This window comes from Dasypus novemcinctus, chromosome 11 (assembly GCF_030445035.2).
Source record: "Dasypus novemcinctus isolate mDasNov1 chromosome 11, mDasNov1.1.hap2, whole genome shotgun sequence".
NCBI classification, from domain to species: Eukaryota; Metazoa; Chordata; class Mammalia; order Cingulata; family Dasypodidae; genus Dasypus; species Dasypus novemcinctus.
This window is the reverse complement of record NC_080683.1, coordinates 96,234,037-96,256,513: the sequence shown is the minus strand read 5'-3', so window position 1 is coordinate 96,256,513 and position 22,477 is coordinate 96,234,037. Positions and strand designations below refer to the sequence as shown.

The 22,477-nt window shown below is 39.3% G+C and overlaps 1 protein-coding gene across 6 annotated transcripts in view; it reads left to right on the top strand.

Moving 5' to 3' along the window:
* Positions 1–22,477, top strand: part of FAM184A (family with sequence similarity 184 member A) — a 148,268-nt gene that overhangs the window by 55,529 nt on the left and 70,262 nt on the right. For all 6 annotated transcript variants that reach the window (XR_011650119.1, XM_071218641.1, XM_012522197.4 and 3 more), the window contains exon 5: positions 15,599–15,796. Coding sequence is in view for 5 of the 6 variants with exons in the window: in XM_071218641.1 (XP_071074742.1) it covers positions 15,599–15,796 (198 nt within the window). In the remaining variant the exon portion in view is untranslated. The remainder of the gene's footprint in view (positions 1–15,598; positions 15,797–22,477) is intronic.

Below are 22,477 nucleotides of genomic sequence, written 5' to 3'. Positions count from 1 at the left end.
TTCCAGGAAAGTAGCATGAAAGGCTTGTGAAAAGAGATCACATCTGAGTCCAGCTCCATCACGCAGAAACACCAGCTCCAAAGAAGGGCCAACTGACATGGCAGTGAACTCCATCTGCCATGACCATAGAACCTGTGGGTCTCTTTTGCCCTCAAAAGAACCAATACCTGGGGTTGTATCTACTTTATCTGTCTCTGAGACTCTGCTCAGGTGTGCATAAGGGCAATCCTTCTGACAACCTCCAGACTCTTTTTTAGAGACTCATAGCCATATAAACGCATTTGTCCTTTCCATTTCCCCCTTACTTCAGGTCAAACAGCATTTTAAACTCCTGTTATTATATGTAGACAGGGATATTCTGCTGGTCCGCGTTGAACCTTTAATTCAAGGTCATTTTCTAGTTACGTCATCAGCTGGTACTTGGTAGTGATCCCTCGGTGCCAGGGAGGCTCATCCCCGGGTGTCATGTCCCACACTGAGGGGAAGGCATTGCATTTACATGGTGAGTTTGGCTTCGAGACTGGCCGCATTTGAGTAACACGGAGGCTGTCAGGAGGGAACTCTTATGCATAGTGCTGCTCTAGGCCTTTTTCTTATTTCAGGTGTATAGGCTCACAAGCATAGTCATTAGTATCAGGGGCTCACTGTTGGACCCTCACTCCTTCCTGGTCCTTGCCGTTGCACCCGGGGGACTGCCTCTGCTCCCCTAGGGACCACTACAGAGCCCCCCCCCCCCCGGCCAGGAACCCAGTACCCCCCCAGGTGTTGTTTTTAATTTTTTCCACTCTGAGTATATCCAAACATTTTCATGCACCCTGGACACATGCCCTTATAACTCCCTGTCAACCATATGTCCCCTGTCGATAACATCCCATACCAGTATTCCTCTGCTGCCATTGTTGAACCACTCTGTGATCCAAAACTTCCTGAAAAGTGAAACCCAATATAATTCCAGGTTTCCTTAATAATAAAATGTAATATAGCGATGAGTTTAAAGGTTAGATATAGAATACATATTGATTTGGAAAAATTCTACATCCTATCTTTTTCTTTTCTTTTTTCCTAATTATTAAGCTTCTCTTCACAAGAGCCGTTGATCACAGTAATTCATATATACAATATACAGTACTCCCACATATCCATTATAAAACCTTTTCCCTTCCACAGCGATAATCTTTTAACTTATTCATATCATATTACTGAAACTGATATACAGATATTGAGACAATAGCTTTCAAACAAGGTAACATTTATGTTTACCTTGTGGTTTATACTTTAGTCTATACAGTTTTCTAAATTTTTTAGTTATCCTATGTTTTGCATTATGGTTTACATTATTAGTCTGTTGTCCCCTATATGTTTTTGGTGTAATATTACATGTTTTATATCCATCCTTGTGTACTCTTGTGAAACAGTTCTTTTGCCCTCACAGTTACTTTGGTTCCATCTATTCAATATCTATTTCCCCCTCCCCTTGGGGCCCACAGTGACAGTCAATCTTCATTTCTTGAGGAGCCATGTTCAGAGATACTTGCAACAGTGTTGAGGGCTTGACTTGCTCAGCTGCCCTAATGCCCTGGGAGCCACCATTTCTCTTGAGAGATACAGTTCCCTCTATTTGATGGCATTAGTCCTCCCCAGGATGTGGGTCTACCTTCACTTTCATTATATGGGTCTCTACCCAATGGTATAACCCACTCTGGCAAAATGAGCATTCAGATATTCCCTAGGAGTCTGTCCTGTGTCAGATTATCCCCTCTGAGTATCTTAAACAGGTAACTTTCCTAATTATATTTTGAAAAGGTTTTCTCAGCATTATACTCTCAACCAATACCTGACAATCTCCTATGTTTGTATGTTGCCCCACCCTCCCCTCAATTTCTTGGACAATATTACCCATCTGCCCATCCCTAGCCCCCCTTAAACCCGCAAAGCCCCACCCAAAGGTAACCCTATGCCCCCATTTTATCCTTTCCTTGTACATATACTTACCTCCAGCTTATCATAGATTTCACTCATGTAGATGTCAGCTTACATCCTTCCTCTACCCCCCGATTTCCTGTAAGCCTATCTTCCAGTCTCTAGCTCTCTGAGGCAGCTTGCTTATTTCATATCATTGAGGTCATGTAGTATTTGTCCTTCAATGCCTGGGTTGCTTCACTCAACATAAGGTTCTCAAGATTCATCCATGTTATCACGTGTGTTTGTAGTGTATTTGTTCTTAAAGCCGAGTAGTATTCCACTGTATATATATACCACATTTTATTGATCCACTCATCTGTTGATGGGCATTTGGGTCGATTCCAACTTTTGGCGATAGTGAACAATGTTGCTATGAACATTGGTGTGCATATATCGGTTTGTGTCCTTGCTTTCAGTTCTGCTGGGTATATACCCAGCAGTGGAATTCCTGGGTCATATGGCAAATCTATGGTTAGTTTTTTGAGAAACTGCCAAACTGTCCTCCAGAATGGCTGGATCCTTCTGCATTCCCACCAGCAGTGGATGAGTGTTCCCATTTCTTCACATCCTCTCCAGCATTTGTATTCTTCTGTTTTTTCCATAGCTGCGAATCTTATGGGAGTAAGATGGCATCTCATTGTAGTTTTGATTTGCATTTCCCTGATAGCTAAAGATTTGGAGCAATTTTTCATGTGCTTTTTAGCCATTTGTATTTCTTCTTTGGAGAAGTGTCTGTTTAAATCTTTTTCCCATTTTTTAAATGGGTTGTTTATCTTTTTATTTTCAAGATATAGGAGTTCATTATATATGCAAGTTATAAGTCTCTTATCAGATATATGGTTGCCAAATATTTTCTCCCATTGTGTAGGCTCCCTTTTTACTTTCTTGACAAACTCCTTTGAGGTGCAGAAGGCTTTAATTTTGAGGAAGTCTCATTTATCTATTTGTTCTTTTGCTGCTCATGCTTTTGGTGTGATGTTCATGAAACCATTTCCTATTACAAGGTCTTGTAGATGTTTCCCTACACTGCTTTCCAAGGTCTTTATGGTCTTGGCTCTTATATTTAGGTCTTTGATCCATCTTGAGTTGATCTTTGTATAAGGTGTGAGATGGTAATCCTCTTTCATTCTTCTACATATGGCTATCCAGTTCTCCAGGCACCATTTGTTGAATAGGCCATTCTCTCCCAGTTGAGAGGGTTTGGTGGCTTTATCGAATATTATATGGCTATATACATGAGGTTCTATATATGAACTTTCAATTCGATTCCATTGGTGTGTGTGTCTCTCCTTATGCCAATACCATGCTGTTTTCACTACTGTAGCTTTGTAGTATGTTTGAAGTCAGGTAGTGTGATTCTTCCAGTTTCGTTTTTCTTTTTCAATATGTCTTTGGATATTTGGGGTCTCTTTCCTTTCCAAATAAATTTCATGGTTAGTTTTTCTAGTTCCTTAAAGAAGGCTGTGTTGATTTTTATGGGATTGCATTGAATGTGTAGATCAGTTTTGGTAGGATAGACATCTTAATAATATTTAGTCTTCCTATCCATGAACAGGGAATATTCTTCCATTTATTTAGGTCTTCTTTGATTTCTTTGAACAGTCTTGTATAGTTCTCGGTGTATAAGTTTTTTACATCTTTACTTAAATTTATTCCTAAATATTTGATTTTTTATTTACTATTGTGAATGGTATTTGTTTCTTGATTTCCTCCTGATCTTGCTCATTATTGGTGTACAGAAATGCTACCGATTTTTGCACATTGATCTTATAACCTGCGACTTTACTAAACTCATTTATGAGTTCTAGAAGCTTTGTTGTAGACCTCTCAGGGTTTTCTATGTATAGGATCATGTCATCTGCAAATAATGAAATTTTGACTTCTTCCTTTCCAATATGAATGCCTTTTATATCAGGTTCTTGCCTCAGTGCTTGAGCAAGTACTTCTAAGACAATGTTAAATAGAAGGGGAGAGAGTGGGCATCCTTGTCTTGTTCCTGACTTTAGAGGGAAGGATTTTAGGATTTCTCCATTGTAAACGATGTTGGCTGTGCGTTTTTCATATATACTCTTTATCATGTTAAAAAAATTTCCTTGTATTCCTATCTTTTGGAGTGTTTTTATCAAGAAAGGGTGCTGTATTTTGTCAAATGCTTTTTCTGCATCTATAGATATGATCATGTGATTTTTTTCCTTCAATCTGTTTATATGGTGTATTACATTAATTGATTTTCCTATGTTGAACCATCCTTGCACACCAGGAATGAATCCCACTTGGTCATGGTGTATAATTCGTTTAACGCGTTGTTGAATATGATTAGCAAGTATTTTGTTGAGGATTTTTGCGTCTAGGTTCATTAGAGAAATTGGTCTGTAATTTTCCTTTCTTGTGGTGTCTTTGGCTTTGGTACTAGGGTAATGTTGGCATCATAGAATGAGTTAGGCAATGTTCCTTCTGTTTCAATTTTTTGGAAGAGTTTCAGCAGGATTGGTGTTAGTTCTTTCTGGAATGTTTTGTAGAATTCACCTGTGAAGCCGTCTGGCCCTGGGCTCTTCTTAGTTGGGAGGTTTTTAATGACTGGTTCTATCACTTTACTTGTGATTGGTTTGTTGAGATCATCAATTTCTTCTTTCATCAATATAGGCTGCTTATGTGTTTCTAGGAATTTGTCCATTTCCTCTGAATTGTCAATTTTGTTGAAATATAATTTTTCAAAGTATCCTCCTATGATAGTCTTTATTTCTGTGGGGTCAGTGGAGATATCTCCTTTCTCGTTTCTTATTTTGTGTATTTGCATCTTCTCTCTTTTTTTCTTTGTTAGTCTCACTGAAGGTTTGTCAATTTTTTTGATCTTCTCAAAAAACCAGCTCTTGGTCTTATTTATCTTTTCAAGTGCTTTCTTATTTTCTTTTTCATTTAGTTCCTCTCTTATCTTTGTTATTTCTTTCTTTCTTCTTTCTGTGGGATTACTTTGTTGTTTTTTTTCTAATTCCTCCAAATATGCAGTTAGTTCTTCAATTTTTGCTCTTCTTTTTTGATGTATGAATTTATGGCTATAAATTTCCCTCTCAGTACTCCTTTTGCTGCATCCCATAAATTTTGGTATGTTGTGTTATCATCATCATTTGTTTCAAGGTAGTTACTGATTTCTTTTGGGATTTCCTCTTTGACCCACTGTTTTTCTAAGAGTGTGCTGTTTCATTTCCATTTCTTGGTGTGAAATCTGGGCCTCTGACCCTTGCAGATTTCTGGCTTCACTCCACTGTGGTCAGAGATAGTATTTTGTTTGATTTCGATCTTTCGAAATTCATTAAGCCTTTCTTTGTGGCCTAGCACATGGTCTATCTTGGAGAATGATCCATGTGCACTTGAGAAAAATGTATATCCTGCTGTGTTTGGGTGTAATGATCTGTATATGTCTGTTAGATCCAGCTCCTCTAATATACTGTTCAAATATTTTTTTCTTTAGTGATTCCCTTTTGAGATGTTCTGTCCAGAGTTGATAGTGGTGTATTAAAATCCCCCACTATAATTGTAGATGCATCTATTCTTTCACTTAGTTTTTCCAGCGTTTGCCTCACGTATTTAGAGGCGCCCTTGTTAGGAGCATAAATATTTATGATTGTTCATTCTTCTTGAGAGATTGTCCCATTCACTAATATGTAGTATCCTTCTTTTTCTCTCACAATTGTTTGCATTTAAAGTCTATTTTGTGTGATATTAATATAGCTACTCCTGCCTTTTTTTAGTTATTGTTTGCTTGTAAGATTGTTTTCCAACCATTCGCTTTCAGCCTCCCTGAATCTCTGGGTCTAAGATGTGTCTCTTGTAGACAGCATATAGATGGGTCATATTTCCTTATCCAATGTCCCAGTCTGAATCTTTTGATAGGTGAGTTTAATCCATTTACATTCAGTGTTATTACTTTCAAGGAATTATTTATGTTAGCCATATTTTGATTGGACTTGTGTTTGTCATATTTTGTTTGTTTGTTTTCTTCTCTTTTTTGTCTTTTTTGTTGCTCTTACTCTCTCCTCCAACTCTGCCTGTCCTGTTTTTTCCTTTCTTCCTGCAGAACTCCCTTTAGAATTTCTTGAAGGGGAGGTTTCTTGTTGGCATACTCTTTCAGTTTCTGTTTTTCTGTGAATATCTTGAACTCTCCGTCATTTTTGAATGCTAATTTAGCTGGATAGAGTATTCTTGGTTGGAAATTTTTTTCTTTTAGTATCTTGACTATATCATACCACTGCCTTCTTGCTTCCATGGTTTCAGATGAGAAATCAGCACTTAATCTTATGGAGCTTCCCTTGTATGTGATGATTTTCTTTTCTCTTGCTGCTTTTAGAATTTTCTCTTGGTCTTGAGCGTTGGATAATTTGACAAGTATATGTCTTGGGGTGGGCCTGTTCGGGTTTATGGTGTTTGGGGTGCGTTGTGCTTCTTGGATCTGTACATCTGTCTCTTTCAGTAGATTTGGGAAGTTTTCAGCCATTATTTCCTGCAACACTCCTTCTGACCCCTTTCCCTTGTCTTCTCCTTCTGGGATGCCTATAATACGTATGTTTGTGCGTTTTGCATTATCATTCAGGTCCCTAAGTCCTAGCTGGATTTTTTCTATGTTTTTATCAATCAGTTCTACTATTCGATTTCCGATGTACTGTCTTCCACATTGCTAATTCTCTGCTCTGCCTCTTCTAGTCTGCTGATATTTGCTGTGAGTGTATTTTTGATTTCTTGAACTGTGGTGTTCATTCCCATCATATATGTTATCTTTTTGCGTATGTCTGTAATTTCCTCTCCAAGTGTTGTCTTCATATTGTTAACCTCTTCCTTTACTTCATTAAATTTGTCTCTGACATATGTTCTGAGATCTTTATTTGTGCGAAGTTCTGCTCCCCTTCCTGGTTTTTAGTTTGTTCATTGGATCAGCCATGTTTTCCTAATTGCTGGTTTGGTTTCTAGATTTTTGTTGCTGTCTGGTCATCATTTTATCTTGACGGGTTTAATCAGTTCCTTAGCTTCTTTGTCTAGTCTTGGGGATTAATTAGCTGTTGTTTTTGAGTAAGTGTTATATCTTCTCCTTTTCACTTTGTTCTTCTTATTCTAATTTCTTATTGCTGGCTCAGTTCACTCTAAAGGAAAGTATTATGACCAGGGAAAGGCAATTGTGTAAGAAAGGAAAATGTGTAAAGTAGTATTGGTGATAAATGTTAACAGAGCAACAATATGAGATCTGGGAGGATGGATATTAGATTCATGTAAGTTGTGTAGAGTTTTAGCCGTAAGTAGAGTACCTATAATGAGGTAGTTGACTGAATATGGGAGGAATATGGTATGAATTAAAAAGCTCGTGTTTTTGTGAGAGAGGGAAAGAGAAAAGAAAGGCAGTAGTTTCAAGAGTGGATAAAAGACAGGAAACAAAACAAAGGTATTAGAAATTAAGAATTACACAATTTGCAGATCAAAGAAAGGGAGGTGAAATATAGGAGAGATTGTAGATGATGGAGGATATCAAGATTTGGGGGAAAGAGGATAGTGTGGGTAGCCAAAATCAATTCACACAGAAATGAGGCAATGGAGGATGAGGAAACCCAGCAAATGTGAGGTGTTCCCTGCAGCACCTATTGTATAATTAAGATAAAATAAAATAACAAGAAAATGAGGGATAAGAGAAAAGAAAGAAAAAAAAAGAAGAAAGAAAGAAAGAAAAAGGGGGGTGGGTAAAGAAAAGGGAGGGGAACAAATAAGGAAAAGAAAAGAAGATATAGAACAAGAACAACAGCAATGACAAAAAACCCCTAAATAAATGAAAAAAAATACTTTGGGGGATACAATGGGAGACAACACTAGGAAATAATGTAATATTAGCAACCAGAATAATTTAAAAAAAAAAACAAAAAAACCCGCAAACGTTGAGGGCTAGGACAATCAAGAACCTCAGATGGACCTCAGGGCATGGTGGATTCAGGGATGGAAAGTCTGTGATATTGCAGACTCAAGAGGTGTGAGTCTCTGTGGTGTGGGCCACCAGGGTTTAGGGAACACAGACCTGGCAACCTCAGATTGGTTAACAGGAAGCCTGGGAGCACCACAGTGCAACACAACCTTCAGGGATCCCCACAGCTGGATGCCAGCCCTATGGGGGAGGTCGCATCCGCAAACTCTGACCTATGTGTTAGAAACCCGCAATTCCCCCTCTCACTATGGTCTCTTCTGTGGCTGTATCACCATTCGACTTCAGTACACCTCCGGCCCTGCAAGCCCCTGAAACAGCCAGTTGGGGGCACCTCTATACTGCAGCCAATTTAAGGACGCTGCAGATTGGCAGCCTGGCCTAGGGGTGGGGTTCCAGCCGGAAGCACTGATTTCAGTGTCCGAAACTGAAAATCCCACGCCTAGCAAAAGATTCCCCTAATTGGCTTCCAGATGCCTCCCATCCTGCAAGCCCCCGAAACAGCCTCCTGGTGACGTCTCTTTATTGCGAGCGATTAAAAGTCACTGCAGATCGGCAGCTGGCCTTGGGGGCGGGGCTCTAGCCGGAAGCGCTATTATTCATGTCAGAAATAAAAAATTCCCTGCCTCGCAAAAAACTCCCATCTGTCTTACCAAATCGGTTTGCGAAGGCCTCCTGTCCTGCAAGCCCCTGAATAGCCCGCTCAGGGCTTATGAATTCCCCAGTACCGCAGAGCCTCCAGGAATCGCCGCTGCATTGCCGGTGCCGAGGTTCCACCCGCCCCCATGGGGAGTGTCCCGCGTGCAGCCCCTAACTCCCTGTAAGAGAGCCTCAATTTTATCTTTTACACGAATTGTGTCTGTTACCTTCCCACCAAATCTATGTCCAGATACCTCCTGCCCTGCAAAATCCTGAAACAGCCTGGTCCTGAAGAATTTCTAGCACTGCCCAGCTGCTTCTTTGCAGGAGAGCCTATAAGGTGCACTCACTCAACCACCATCTTGCCCTGCCCGCCTGTACTATGTTTTGAAGTCAGGTAGTGTGATTCCTCCAATTTCGTTTTTCTTTTTCAATATGTCTTTGGTTGTTTGGGGTCTCTTTCCTTTCCAAATAAATTTCATAGCTAGTTTTTCTAGTTCATTAAAGAATGCTGTGTTGATTTTTATTGGGATTGCATTGAATGTGTATATTAGTTTTGGTAGGATAGACATCTTAATAATATTTAGTCTTCCTATCCATGAACAGGGAATATTCTTCCATTTATTTAGGTCTTCTTTGATTTCTTTGAACAGTCTTGTATAGTTCTCGGTGTATAAGTTTTTTACATCTTTACTTAAATTTATTCCTAAATATTTGATTTTTTATTTACTATTGTGAATGGTATTTGTTTCTTGATTTCCTCCTGATCTTGCTCATTATTGGTGTACAGAAATGCTACCGATTTTTGCACATTGATCTTATAACCTGCGACTTTACTAAACTCATTTATGAGTTCTAGAAGCTTTGTTGTAGACCTCTCAGGGTTTTCTATGTATAGGATCATGTCATCTGCAAATAATGAAATTTTGACTTCTTCCTTTCCAATGTGAATGCCTTTTATATCAGGTTCTTGCCTCAGTGCTTGAGCAAGTACTTCTAAGACAATGTTAAATAGAAGGGGAGAGAGTGGGCATCCTTGTCTTGTTCCTGACTTTAGAGGGAAGGATTTTAGGATTTCTCCATTGTAAACGATGTTGGCTGTGCGTTTTTCATATATACTCTTTATCATGTTAAAAAAATTTCCTTGTATTCCTATCTTTTGGAGTGTTTTTATCAAGAAAGGGTGCTGTATTTTGTCAAATGCTTTTTCTGCATCTCTAGATATGATCATGTGATTTTTTTCCTTCAATCTGTTTATATGGTGTATTACATTAATTGATTTTCCTATGTTGAACCATCCTTGCACACCAGGAATGAATCCCACTTGGTCATGGTGTATAATTCGTTTAACGCGTTGTTGAATATGATTAGCAAGTATTTTGTTGAGGATTTTTGCATCTAGGTTCATTAGAGAAATTGGTCTGTAATTTTCCTTTCTTGTGGTGTCTTTGTTTGGCTTTGGTACTAGGGTAATGTTGGCATCATAGAATGAGTCTGTTTCAATTTTTTGGAAGAGTTTAAGTAAGACTAGCGTCAGTTCCTTCCAGAATGTTTTGTAGAATTCACCTGTGAAGCCATCTGGCCCAAGGTTCTTCTTAGTTGGGAGGTTTTTAATGACTGATTCTACCTCTTTACTTGTGATTGGTTTGTTGAGATCGTCAATTTCTTTTTTTGTCAATAGAGGCTGCTTATGTGTTTCTAGGAATTTGTCCATTTCCTCTAAATTGTCCTTCTTGTTGGAATATAGTTTTTCAAAGTATCCTCTTTTGATAGTCTTTATTTCTGTGGGGTCAGTGGTGATATCTCCTTTCTCCTTTCTTATTTTGTGTATTTGCATCTTCTCTCTTTTTTTCTTTGTTAGTCTAGCTAAGGGTTTGTCAATTTTATTGATCCTCCCAAAGAACCAGCTTTTGGTTTTGTTTATCTTTTCAAGTGCTTTCTTATTTCCTATTTCATTTAGTTCTGCTCTTATCATTGTTATTTCTTTCTTTCTCCTTCCTTTGGGGTTACTTTGCTGTTCTTTTACTAATTCCTCCAAGTGTGCAGTTAGTTCTTCAATTTTTGCTCTTTCTTATTTTTTGATATATGAATTTATGGCTATAAATTTCCCTTTCAGTACTGCTTTTGCTGCATCCCATAAGTTTTGGTATGTTGTGTTATCATATTCATTAGTATCAAGGTAATTATTAATTACTTTTGAGATTTCCTCCTTGATCCACTGTTTTCCTAAGAGTGTGCTGTTTAATTTCCATATCTTGGTGTGAAATCTGGGCCTCTGACCCTTGCAGATTTCCAGCTTTACTCCACTATGGTCAGAGAATTTATTTTGTACGATTTCAATCTTTCTGAATTCAGTGAGACTTTCTTTGTTGCCTAGCATATGGTCTATCTTGGAGAATGATCCATGTGCACTTGAGAAAAATGTATATCCTGCTGTATTTGGGTGTAATGATCTGTATATGTCTATTAGGCCCCGCTCCTCTAATATACTGTTCAAAGTTTTTGTTTCTTTATTGATTCTCTTTTGAGATGTTCTGTCCAAAGTTTATAGTGGTGTATAAAGTACCCCACTGTAATTGTAGAGGCATCTATTCTTTCAATTAGTTTTTCCAGTGTTTGCCTCACATATTTGGAGGCGCCCATATTAGGAGCATAGATGTTTATGATTGTTCATTTTTCTTGAAAGATTATCCCTTTCACTAATATGTAGTGTCCATCTTTGTTTCTCACAATTGTTTTGCATTTAAAGTCTGTTTTGTCTGATATTAATATAGCTACTCCTGCCCTTTTTTGGTTATTGTTTGCTTGTAAGATTGTTTTCCAGCCATTCACTTTCAACCTCCTTGACTCCCTGGATCTAAGATGAGTTTCTTGCAGAAAACATATAGATGGGTCATATTTTCTTATCCATTCTTTCGATCTGTGTCTCTTAACAGGTGAGTTTAATCCATTGACATTTAGTGTTATTACTTTCAAGGAATTACTTATATTAGCTATGTTTTCTTTGGATTTGCGTTTGTCTTATGTTGTTTGATTTTTTGTTTTTTTGTAGTTTAGTTGTTCTTACACTCTCCTCCAACTCTGTCTCTCCTGCTTTTTTCTTTCCTCCTGTAGAACTCCCTTTAGTATTTCTTGAAGGGCAGAATTCTTGTTGGCATACTTTCTTAGTTTCTGTTTATCTGTGAATATTTTGAACTCTCCATCATTTTTGAATGCTAGCTTTGCTGTATAGAGTATTCTTGGTTGGAAATTCTTTTCTTTCAGTACCTTGACTATGTCATAGCACTGCCGCCTTGCCTCCATGTTTTCAGATGAGAAATCAGAGCTTAATCTTATGGAGCCTCCCTTGTATGTGATGGTTCTCTTTTCTCTTGCTGCTTTTCGTATTTTCTCTTTGTCTTGTGCATTGAATAATTTAACAAGTATTTGTCGTGGGGTTGGCCTGTTTAGATTTATGCTGTTTGGGATACGTTGTGCTTCCTGGAATGTACGTCCATCTTCAGTAGGTTTGGGAAGTTTTCATCCATTATTTCCTCCAACAGCCCTTCTGTCCCCTTTCCCTTCTCTTCTCCTTCTGGGGTGCCTATAATGTGTATGTTTGTGCATTTTGCATTGTCATTCAGGTCCCTAAGTCCCTGCTGGATTTTTCCTGTCTTTTTATCAATTAATTCTAATATCTGTTTGATTTCAGATGTACTGTCTTCCACATCACTAATTCTTTCCTCTGCCTCTTCAAATCTGCTGTTATTTGCTGGGAGTGTATTTTTGATTTCTTGGATTGTGCTATTGATCCCCATCATCTCTGTGATCTATTTGTGCATGATCACAGTTTCTTCTGTATGCTCTCCAAGTGTTTTCTTAATATGCTTAATCTCTTCCTTTACTTCATTGAATTGGTCCATGATACATGTTTTGAGAGCTTTAATTACTTGTTCAATGTTCCATTTCTCTTCCAGGTTTTTAGTTTGTTCATTGTATTGGGCTATGTTTTCCTGATTATTGGTATGATCTGTAGTTTTTTGTTGCTGTCTGGTCATCATTTTATCTTGTTGGGTTTATTCTGTTGATTATCTTCTTATTCTAGCCTTGGGGTTTAATTAGTTGTTTTTGTGTGCGTGTTAAGTCTTGTCTTTGTCACTTTTTTCTTCTTATTTTATTTCCTTGTTGTTGACTAAGTTCCCTTAAAGGAAAATATTAGGTCCGGAGAAAGCAAAAGGGGTAAGAAAAGAAAAATATAATAGTAGTATTGATAGTGAGTGTTAGCAGAAGAACCATATGAGATCTAGGAGAATGGATATAGAACTCATGGAAGCTTTGTATAGTTATAACCATAAAAAAGTGGAGTACCTATAATGAGATATTAAACTGAATATGGGGAGGAATATACTATGAATTAAAAGGTCCGTGTGTTCTGGAGAGAGGGAAAAAGAAAAGAAAGGACAATAACATAAAGAGTGAATAAATGTTAAAAAACAGATTAGAGGTATTGGAGATAATAAGTCAGAAATATTGGGGGTTAAACAGAGAGAGGTGGAATGTAAGAGAAACAATAAATGATGGAGGAGAGAATGATGTAAAGGAAAGGGGATAGCATTGGAAGCCAAAATCAGTACACCCAGAAAAGAGAAAATTGAGGATGAGGAAGCACAGTAAATAAGAAATGTTGCCTGCAGCACTAATATAAAAAAAAGAAAAGGGGGGAAAAAAGGAGAAAGAAAGAGAGAAGAAAAAAAAAACAGAGAGGGGAGAAAAAAAAGAAAAAAAAAGGGGGCAGTGGGGGGGGGGAGGATAAAGAGGAATAAAAACAAGAAAACAGAGCAACAAAAAAGACCAGATAAGTCCCCAGGCAAAGAATCCTCTTTGCAATTTAATAAACTGCTTAGGAGTCTGACCTTCCCTCTTTCTGCCTTCCTCACTTCTTCTCTCCCAAGGCAGCCAGAAGGCTGCGTGAGGGCTCCTGTAGGGAATTCAAATGGGTCCCTGGTGAACCAAGTCACCTGAGGAAATAATGACCCTTAATTTCTCGAGAGAGCACCCACCCCTTGCCAGAAACCCTAAATATGCTATTGGCAGCCTGTAAAGCAGGTCCTACTGTCCCTGTCCTTTAGGTGTGCTACAAGGGGTCTGGTTAATTTTCTGACTCCACCTTCTCGCAGACCAAGTTTCCTATCCCAGGGCGTTTAGATAAATTGGGTGCTCTCTCCAGATTCCCCTCTTGTCTATTAGACTCTCCCCAAATCAGCTAATATCTCCTTCAAACTCAAATTATAAAAAGGGGGGAACCAGAAAATTGAACCTACACTCCTTGGCCCCTCTGCACCTCCCACCTAAACTCTCCCACTTCTGGAGTTAGTCCGCATCCAGAGGGGTAGGGCAATGCTGGATTTCCAGGAGTGCTGGGCTCTGGAAACAGAGGCCCAGGAGAATGTGGACTCGGGGTATTTAGTGTGGGCCATGGGGTTCAAGGGACACACGCTTGGGGTTCACACGTTTTGGGGCATGGGGCTTGGAGACTCTGTCCCACGACCAGCAGTTCTCAGTGAACACCACGACTTTTAGCCCTAGGTGGAGGGGGGGATTTACCTTCCCACGGCCTCTGCGTTCAGTGTTAGAAACCCGCAGCTCCACCTTGAGCAAACATCAGTTCTGCTGCAGGCTCTCCAGATTGATGTCCAGGCACTTCCTGCCCTGCAGGTTCCCGAAACAGCCTGCTCTGGTACGACTCAGTCACCACACAGCCGGTCTTTTGTAAGAGAGATGGTGACAGTGTACTTACTCAGACACCATCTTGCCCCGCCTCTGCCTTACTGCTTCTGATCTCACAAAATGCTGGAAGGCAGTAGAAATGGTTATGAATGCAGGCTTTTGACACCAGAACTAGTTCTCATCCATATTTACTAACCCTTTCTTTACAAATGAAGAACAACAACCTTGTGGACTGTGAAAATTAAATGACCGCATGCGCCATCATCAGCTCATGTGTCTTCTCTTTTGGAATCCTTTCCTGATTTCTCTCCCTCTCTTTCTCTGCTCTATCTCTCTCTCTCTCTTACACACACAGAGATACACACACACCACATACATACACATCCTTTTCCATTCCTCCTGCATCCATGTTAGAGTCTCTGTGTTCTCACAACACACAATGTACCACATGCCTTTCATAGAACTTATAAAACTATGTTGCTATTGTCTTTTGACTTAACTTTTTATCACTAGACTGTGAATGCTTAAAAGATCCATAATTGGCTGGCACTCAAATTGCGTTGCATAATAATACTTGAGTGGGTGTATTAATGAGCCATTTTGCATACTACTTTGCATACAGGAACTCTTTCTCTCTTAAGCTTGGAGATGTGCTAACTCACATTTAATTCTAATCTAACAATAATCTCTTTTTTCTTTAAAATTGGTCATTTTGCCTGTGTCACCCTGTCATATTCTGAGAACACCAATGATGTCTTCTCATGTTCCACAGTCTAGATCCCATAGCTCAGTTCATTCAGGGTTACATATTTACTGAGTACTCAAAATCCTAATAGCAGGATGCGGACTTGGCCCAGTGGTTAGGGCGTCCATCTACCACATGGGAGGTCTGTGGTTCAAACCCCGGGCCTCCTTGACCCGTGTGGAGCTGGCCCACGCGCAGTGCTGATGTGCGCAAGGAGTGCCATGCCACGCAGGGGTGTCCCCACGCAGGGGAGCCCCACGCGCAAGGAGTGTGCCCCATAAGGAGAGCCACCCAGAGTGAAAGAAAGTGCAGCCTTCCCAAGAATGGTGCCACACACACACGGAGAGCTGACACAAGATGATGCAACAAAAAGAGACACAGATTTCCGTGCCGCTGACAACAGAAGCGGACAAAGAACATGCAGCAAATAGACACAGAGAACAGACAACTGGGACAGGGGGGAGAAGGGGAGAGAAATAAATAAATAAATCTTTTTAAAAAACCCAAAACATTCATTAAAAAAAAATCCTAATAGCAATCACACTAAATAAAAGCAGGTTCTGATGAGTGATCTTTATTTGTTTTGATTTTAGAAAGTGAATGAAGCCAAGAAAACTCAGCAAGAATATTATGAGATGGAGCTTAAAAACCTGCAAAATAGATTGGAAGAGGAGGTGGCTCAATTAAATGAGGCCCATTCCAAGACTCTGGAAGAATTAGCTTGGAAGCATCATATGGCAATTGAAACTGTCCACAGTAATGTTATTAGGGATAAGAAAAAAATGCACATGGTGAGTAAAACTTCATTTTAACCTTGCATTGTAAATTGTTGGGGGTTTGACAGTGATCCATTGTGACCTGTATTGTGTTCCATGTGGCAGCTACAGTTATGTAATCATTTTCTAAGTCATAGTTCAAAGAGTCACATACAGGAAAGCTCATTGGACTGATACGAGGCATTTTACTTTGTATAAGCCATGCTAGAAACTTGCCCTCTGGTCTAGAGCTGGCTCTTCAGAGACTACAGTAGGCCTGCTCCTCAGGAAGCCTAAACTAGTTGAAGCATTTTTTCTGTAGACAAAAATTTTTTTTTCTCTCCTCTCCCTTCCCTCCCCTCTCCCTCTTCTCCCTTCTCTCTCTCCTCTCCCTCTCCTCTTCTGTTTGCTGATAGTAATACATGGCAAGGCAAAGTTGCATAGAAGAAAAAGCAAAGTTCTTGACAATCCTGGACCTTAAAGGAGTCTTGCTTCCTGACTGTGATCAGTGTTGAGGGACTAAACCTGTACCCCAGGGCCCTCATCTGACAGATGTTTACAGTGTTATACAGATGCTGCCATGTTACTACAGGATTAAATGAGATAAAGTATTGATGAGCCAGACGTATTCTAGCATATAGTGCTTGATAAATGCTAATTATTAGTAGTTCTTACTAGATGCCAGACACATTGAAATAATTAATCCTCATAGTACTGCTATTGGTTTGATTGTTATACCCACTTTACTGAGGAGGAGATGGAGGTACAGAGACGGTAAACAACTTGCTCAACCACATGCAGCTAGCAAGAATCAGTCAGACCTTAAAGTCTGGTCTTAAGACACCAAACCCCAAGGCATTTCACCACCATATCATGGAAGCCTTTGTTAATAATGGTTGTTACGTGTTTTGTATAATGGTACTTTGCAGTTTTCAAAGAACTTTCCTATATATTCCTTGATTTCTAAGAATGGAGACTAGTATCATTTTTATTCTGTAGTTGATGAATAGATTTAGGAAACCTAAATAATATTCAAGCCACAAACTTAGCAAGCAGAAGAGGTAGGGTATATGTCAAGATCTTTTGCCTCCATGTCCCTTCATTTGTTACACAGCTAGCTTGAAAAATATATTTAAGACCTAAACAATAAAAAAATTTAAATATATCTTCCTGTTAGAATGTTTCTTTCTAAACTTATTATTATATATCTAGAAACAAAATGTAATGACATGTTATTTTTCAGGATATTAGTTGCAGTTTTTCTCTGCCAGCTCACTATTCCAGGACCAATTTTTGCAACTTTAATTGTGTGTGCATTTGCTTGGCAACTATGGATATATGTATCACGTGTTCAAGATTATGTCGTACTAAAGAGTAACTGTCTTCAGTTCTTTCATATCTCTCTTTTAATGTTATTTTTCATCTCCTCCTTAGTTTTGTCGTCTCTTATTGGAATATTTACATTGCGAATGTTCTGCCTTTAGCTATCATTTTCTACATTGAGTTCTAAGGGCTACTATCAAAGCATCTTTCTTTCATCAGTATGACTTTTACCTCATTACTTAATTCCCAGTCATTCCTACTCCATTAATTTTTTTTTATTTTTAAAATTAATTTATTGAAGTATATAACTCATACATAAACATACATAAACAATAAGTGTATAATAGTAGTTGCGAACTTACAAAGCAAACATATATAACATCATACAGGACTCTCATAATTCACCCAGCACCAATAACTTGCATTATTGTTAAACCTTTTTAACTATTAAAGAGCATTGTCAAAATATTACTACTAACCAAAGTATTTTCCCCCAACCAACCCTATTATTATCTTTATATCATTTATATGTGAACGTACATAAACAATAAGTGTATAGTAAAAGTTGTGAACTTACAAAGCAAACATGCATAACATCATACACAGATCCCATACATCAGCCCTCCACCAACACCTTGCATTGTTATGAGACATTTGCTACAAATTCTGAAAGAATATTGTCAAAATCTTACTACTAACTGTAGTCCTTATCTTACATTTGGTGTGTTTTTCCCCTAACTCACCCTATTATTTTTAAATATATTTTTTATGACAGAAGTTGTAAACTTATAAAACAATCATGCACATGTGCAGAATTCCCAAACAACACCACTCCATTAACACACCACACTGTGGTAGAATATTTGCTACGATACAATATCGTCTGATTGTTACTATGACTATTGCATACATTTGGCTCACATTTTCCATATTGTCTCATTATCAACACAGTACATCTTTTGCATAGATGCAAAAGTATTATATTATTACTGCTAACCACAGTCCATAGGTCACTCTAGCTGTATTTTTCCCATGCTTCTCCACATTTCCAGCACCCTGCAGTCGTGATGTGTATTTGCTCTAGCTCACAAAGGACACTCTTGCATCTGTACCATCAACCACAATTCTCATCCACCTCTTGGTGCTGTTCAGTTCCTAGATTATTCTCTAGCATTCTGTCAGTTGGCATTTACATACTTAGACTACCATTTTCAGCCACATCCCCATTTAAAATCTAGCTGTTATTCACTATGTGTTATCTATTCTATACACTTCCACATTTTTACAGTAAAGCTAATTAAAACTTCTACATACATTAAACATCAATAGTCCATCTCAGTCCTCCTTTTATCTCCTTGAAGAATCCACCATGTACCACCAGATCTTGAAGAAATTTTCCTACAATTTCTTCTAGAAGTTTTTTGGTTCTTTTATTGTTACATTTTTTATCTACTTTGAGTTAATTTTTTTTCTTTATCTTGTTTTTCCTTTTCTTTTTCCATTTTATTATTTTTTTCTCTTTTTTTTTTTTAAATGTTACATTCAAAAAATATAAGAGGTCCCCATATACTGCCCACCCCCCTCACCCCACTCCTCCCACATAAACATCTTTCATCATTGTGGGACATTCATTGCATTTGGTGAATACATTCTGGAGCACTGCTGCTCCACATGGATAATGGTTTACCTTGTAGTTTACACTCTTCCCCAGTCCTCCCAGTGCACCATGGCAGGACATACAATGTCCAGCATCTGTCCCTGCAGTACCACCCAGGACAACTCCAAGTCCTGAAAATGCCCCCACATCATATCTCTTTGCTCTCCCTACCCTCTGCAGCTACTGTGGCTGCTTTCTCCACATCAATGCTACAATTTCTTCCATTACTAATCACAATAGTTCCATAGTAGAATATCAGTAAATCTAATCTAATCCATACTCTATTCTTCCATCCTGTGGACCCTGGGATGGTTATGTCCACTCCACCTCTATATTGAGAGGTGGCTTAGATTCCACATGGATGATGGATGCAATTCTCCTGCTTGCAGTTGTTGGCACTCTTGGCTTCCTGGTGTGTGGTGGTTGACCTTCTTCACCTCCTTGTTAGCTGGCGGGGGTAAGTCCAATAATCCAGAGGGTAGAAGTTGCGAGTCTGCTGAGGCTCAGGGCCTGGCTGTCACATGGACAATCCAGACATTCAGGTCTCCTGAGTATATACCAACCCCGGTGCCAACCACAGGTCCAGTAAAAGTAACAAGAGGCATATGTAGAAAGGTCACATCTGAGTCCAACTCCATCACACTCAGGAACACAAATTCCAAAGTAGGGCCAACTGACATGGCCCTGAACTCCAGAGCCATCTGCCATGACCATAGAACCTGTCGGTCTCTGCAGCCCCCAGGAGAACCAGTATCTGGGGTTGTGTCTACTTTGGCTGTCTCTGAGACTCTGCTGAGGCATGCGTAAGTGTGACCCCTCTGATGACCTCCCGACTCTTTTTAGGAGATTGAGTTAATTTTTGGATAAGGTGTGAGATAGTTGTCATCTTTCCTTCTTCCAGCTATGGATATCCAATTCTTTCAGCACCATTTGTTGAATGGACTATTCTGCCCGAGCTGCATGGGTTTGACAGGCTAGTCAAAAATCACTTTACCATACATGTAAGGGTCTGTTTCTGAACCATCTATTTAGTTCCATTGGTCTATGTGTCTGTCTTTATGCCAGTACCATGTTGTTTTACCACTAGGCTAAGTAATATGATTTAAAGTCTGGAGATGAGGGTTCACTTTTCCTTTTTATGATGTTTCTGGCTATTCAGGACCCCTTACCCTTCCAAATAAATTTGATGATTGTGTTTTCCATTTTTCTTTAAATGCTGGTGGAATTTTTATCAAGATTGCATTGAATCTGTATATCAATTTGAGTAGAATTAACATCTTAATGATATTTAGTCTTCCAATCCACAAGCATGGAATGTTTTCCCACTAATTTAGGCCTTTTTTGATTTAACATTGAGTTGCAGTTTTGTGAATACAAGTGCTTTATATTGTTGGTTTATTCCTGACTATTTGAGTTTTATCTGTCATATTTTATTTTCACCACACTGTTGACACTTTTAGTTACTTTTATTGATATAATCTTCATTTCTGGACCCCTCTTCCAGGCCTCTCTCTCCTGTCTTTTCTTTTCAGGCTCTAGCACACCCTTTAGTGTTTCCTGAAAATCTGGTCTCTTGCTTAGCAATTCTCTCAGTTTCTGTTTATCTGTGAATATTCTAATCTCACCCTCCTTTTTGAAAGACAATGTTGCTAGATATAAGATTCTTGGCTGGAAGTTTTTCTCTTGTATCTTAAATGTATCAGACTACTGTCTTCTTTCCTCCATGGTTTCTGGTGAGAAATCACTTAATCTTATTGGGTATCCCTTACATGTTATGCATTGCTTTTCTCTTGCAGTTCTCAGAATTCTCTTTGTCCTTGGCATGTGACATTCTGATGAGTATGTGTCTCAGAGTTGGTCTGTTCGGATTTTTTTGGATGGGATTACGTTGTGCCTCTTGGACATGGATATCTATGTCCTTCAGTAGGGTTGGGAAATTTTCTACCATTATTTCTTCAAATATTCCTTCTTCCACTTTTCCTTCTCTTTTCCTTCTGGGACACTCAGGACACATATGTTTGCATGACTTTTGCTGTCATTTAGTTCCCTGAGACCTTGTTCAATTTTTTCCATTCTTTATCTCTTCTTTTGTATGTTAGCTTTCAGAGGCCATTTCTTTGGGCTCACCAATCCTTTCTTCTGCCTCCTCAAATCTGCTGTTATATGATTCTAGTGTTTTCTTAATTTCATTTATTGTACTTTTCATTCCCATGAGATCTGCTGGTTTTCTATGTATCCTTTCGAATTCTTCTTTGTGTTCATTCAGTGTCTTTTTTTTTAAAGATTTATTTATTTATTTTTCTCCCCTTCCCCCACAATTGTCTGTTGTCTGTGTCCATTCACTGTGTGTTCTTCTGTGACCATTTATAGCCTTATCAGTGGCCCGTGAATCTGTGTTTCTTTTTGTTGCATCATCTTGTTGTGTCAGGTCTCCGTGTGTGTGGTGCCATTCTTGGGCAGGCTGCATTTTCTTTTGCGCTGGGCGGCTGTCCTTACGGGGCACACTCCTTGTGCGTGGGGCTTCCTTACACGGGGGACACCCCTGCATGGCATGGCACTCCTTGCACACGTCAGCACTGCACATGGGCCAGCTCCACATGGGTCAGGGAAGCCTGGGGGTTTGAACTGGGGGACCTCCCATGTGGTAGGCAGATGCCCTATCCATTGGTCCAGGTCTGCTTCCCTCAGTGTCTTCTTAATGTCCTTAATCTCTTTAGGTATCTCATTGAATTTATTAAGGGGATTTGTTTGAACTTCTGTAATTAACTCCTTTATGTCATTTGGAAGTGTTGAGAAATAAAAGCATAACCTTGCAGAAAAATATCTTCTGGGCCATTCCTGTCCCCGCTTCTATAAAATCAGCACATGAAAAACATGGCCTTGCAGGAAAATATCAAACGAACAACTCCTGCCCCCTGCTTCTGTAATCTAACAAACCACTCTGGTCCCCCACCCCTGCTTCTATAAATCAGCCTGCAACCTTGCACCTGCATTCTGCTTCTGTAACCCCGCCTGCAAAATTTCGCCTAGAATGCATTAGCCAATGAGCAAAAGTCATACTGCTCCCATATAAAATCCTATATAAACCTATGAAAACTGAAAAATGAAGCTCAAAATTTGGAGATTGACTCTACTCTGGGCTCACGCTTAATAAATCTGTTCCTCCACTTCTTCTGAGTACCAAATTTGGGTTTCTTCTGTGGTTCAGTACTTCTGACTTTGCTGCAACAGAAGCTTACTTACTCCATTAACTGGGCCATAGCCTCCTGTTTCTTGGTGTGGATTGTAATTTTTTGTTAGTGTCTTGGCTTCTGGATTACTAGAGTATTCTGGGTGTAGTTTTTCTCTTTAGTTTAGGACTTCATGCCCTTTCTCCCTTGCTGGTTGTGCAGTAGGAGCCAAGGTTGTAATTGGTGATATAAGCTGTGGAGGCTCAAGCTGCCCTCGTTGTACCAGGGACCAATGAAGCTTCTCCCAACTTTCTCCTTTGCCAGGGCTAGGGACAGAGACACAACTGTGTGGAATAATCCAAATCATGCAGGCCTAGACTGTAGTTGCCCAGAGAGACTGATGAAGCTTCACACCCTTTTTTCCCCTGCCTGGGGTGGGGATGGAGCTGCAGGTGCGGTCAGCAATTTATGCGGTGCAGGTCCAAGATAACTGCATTTACCCTGGTAGACTTCCAATTTTCAGTCTGTGCCAGCCAAAGTTACTTGCAATTACCCTGGATAGGCTGG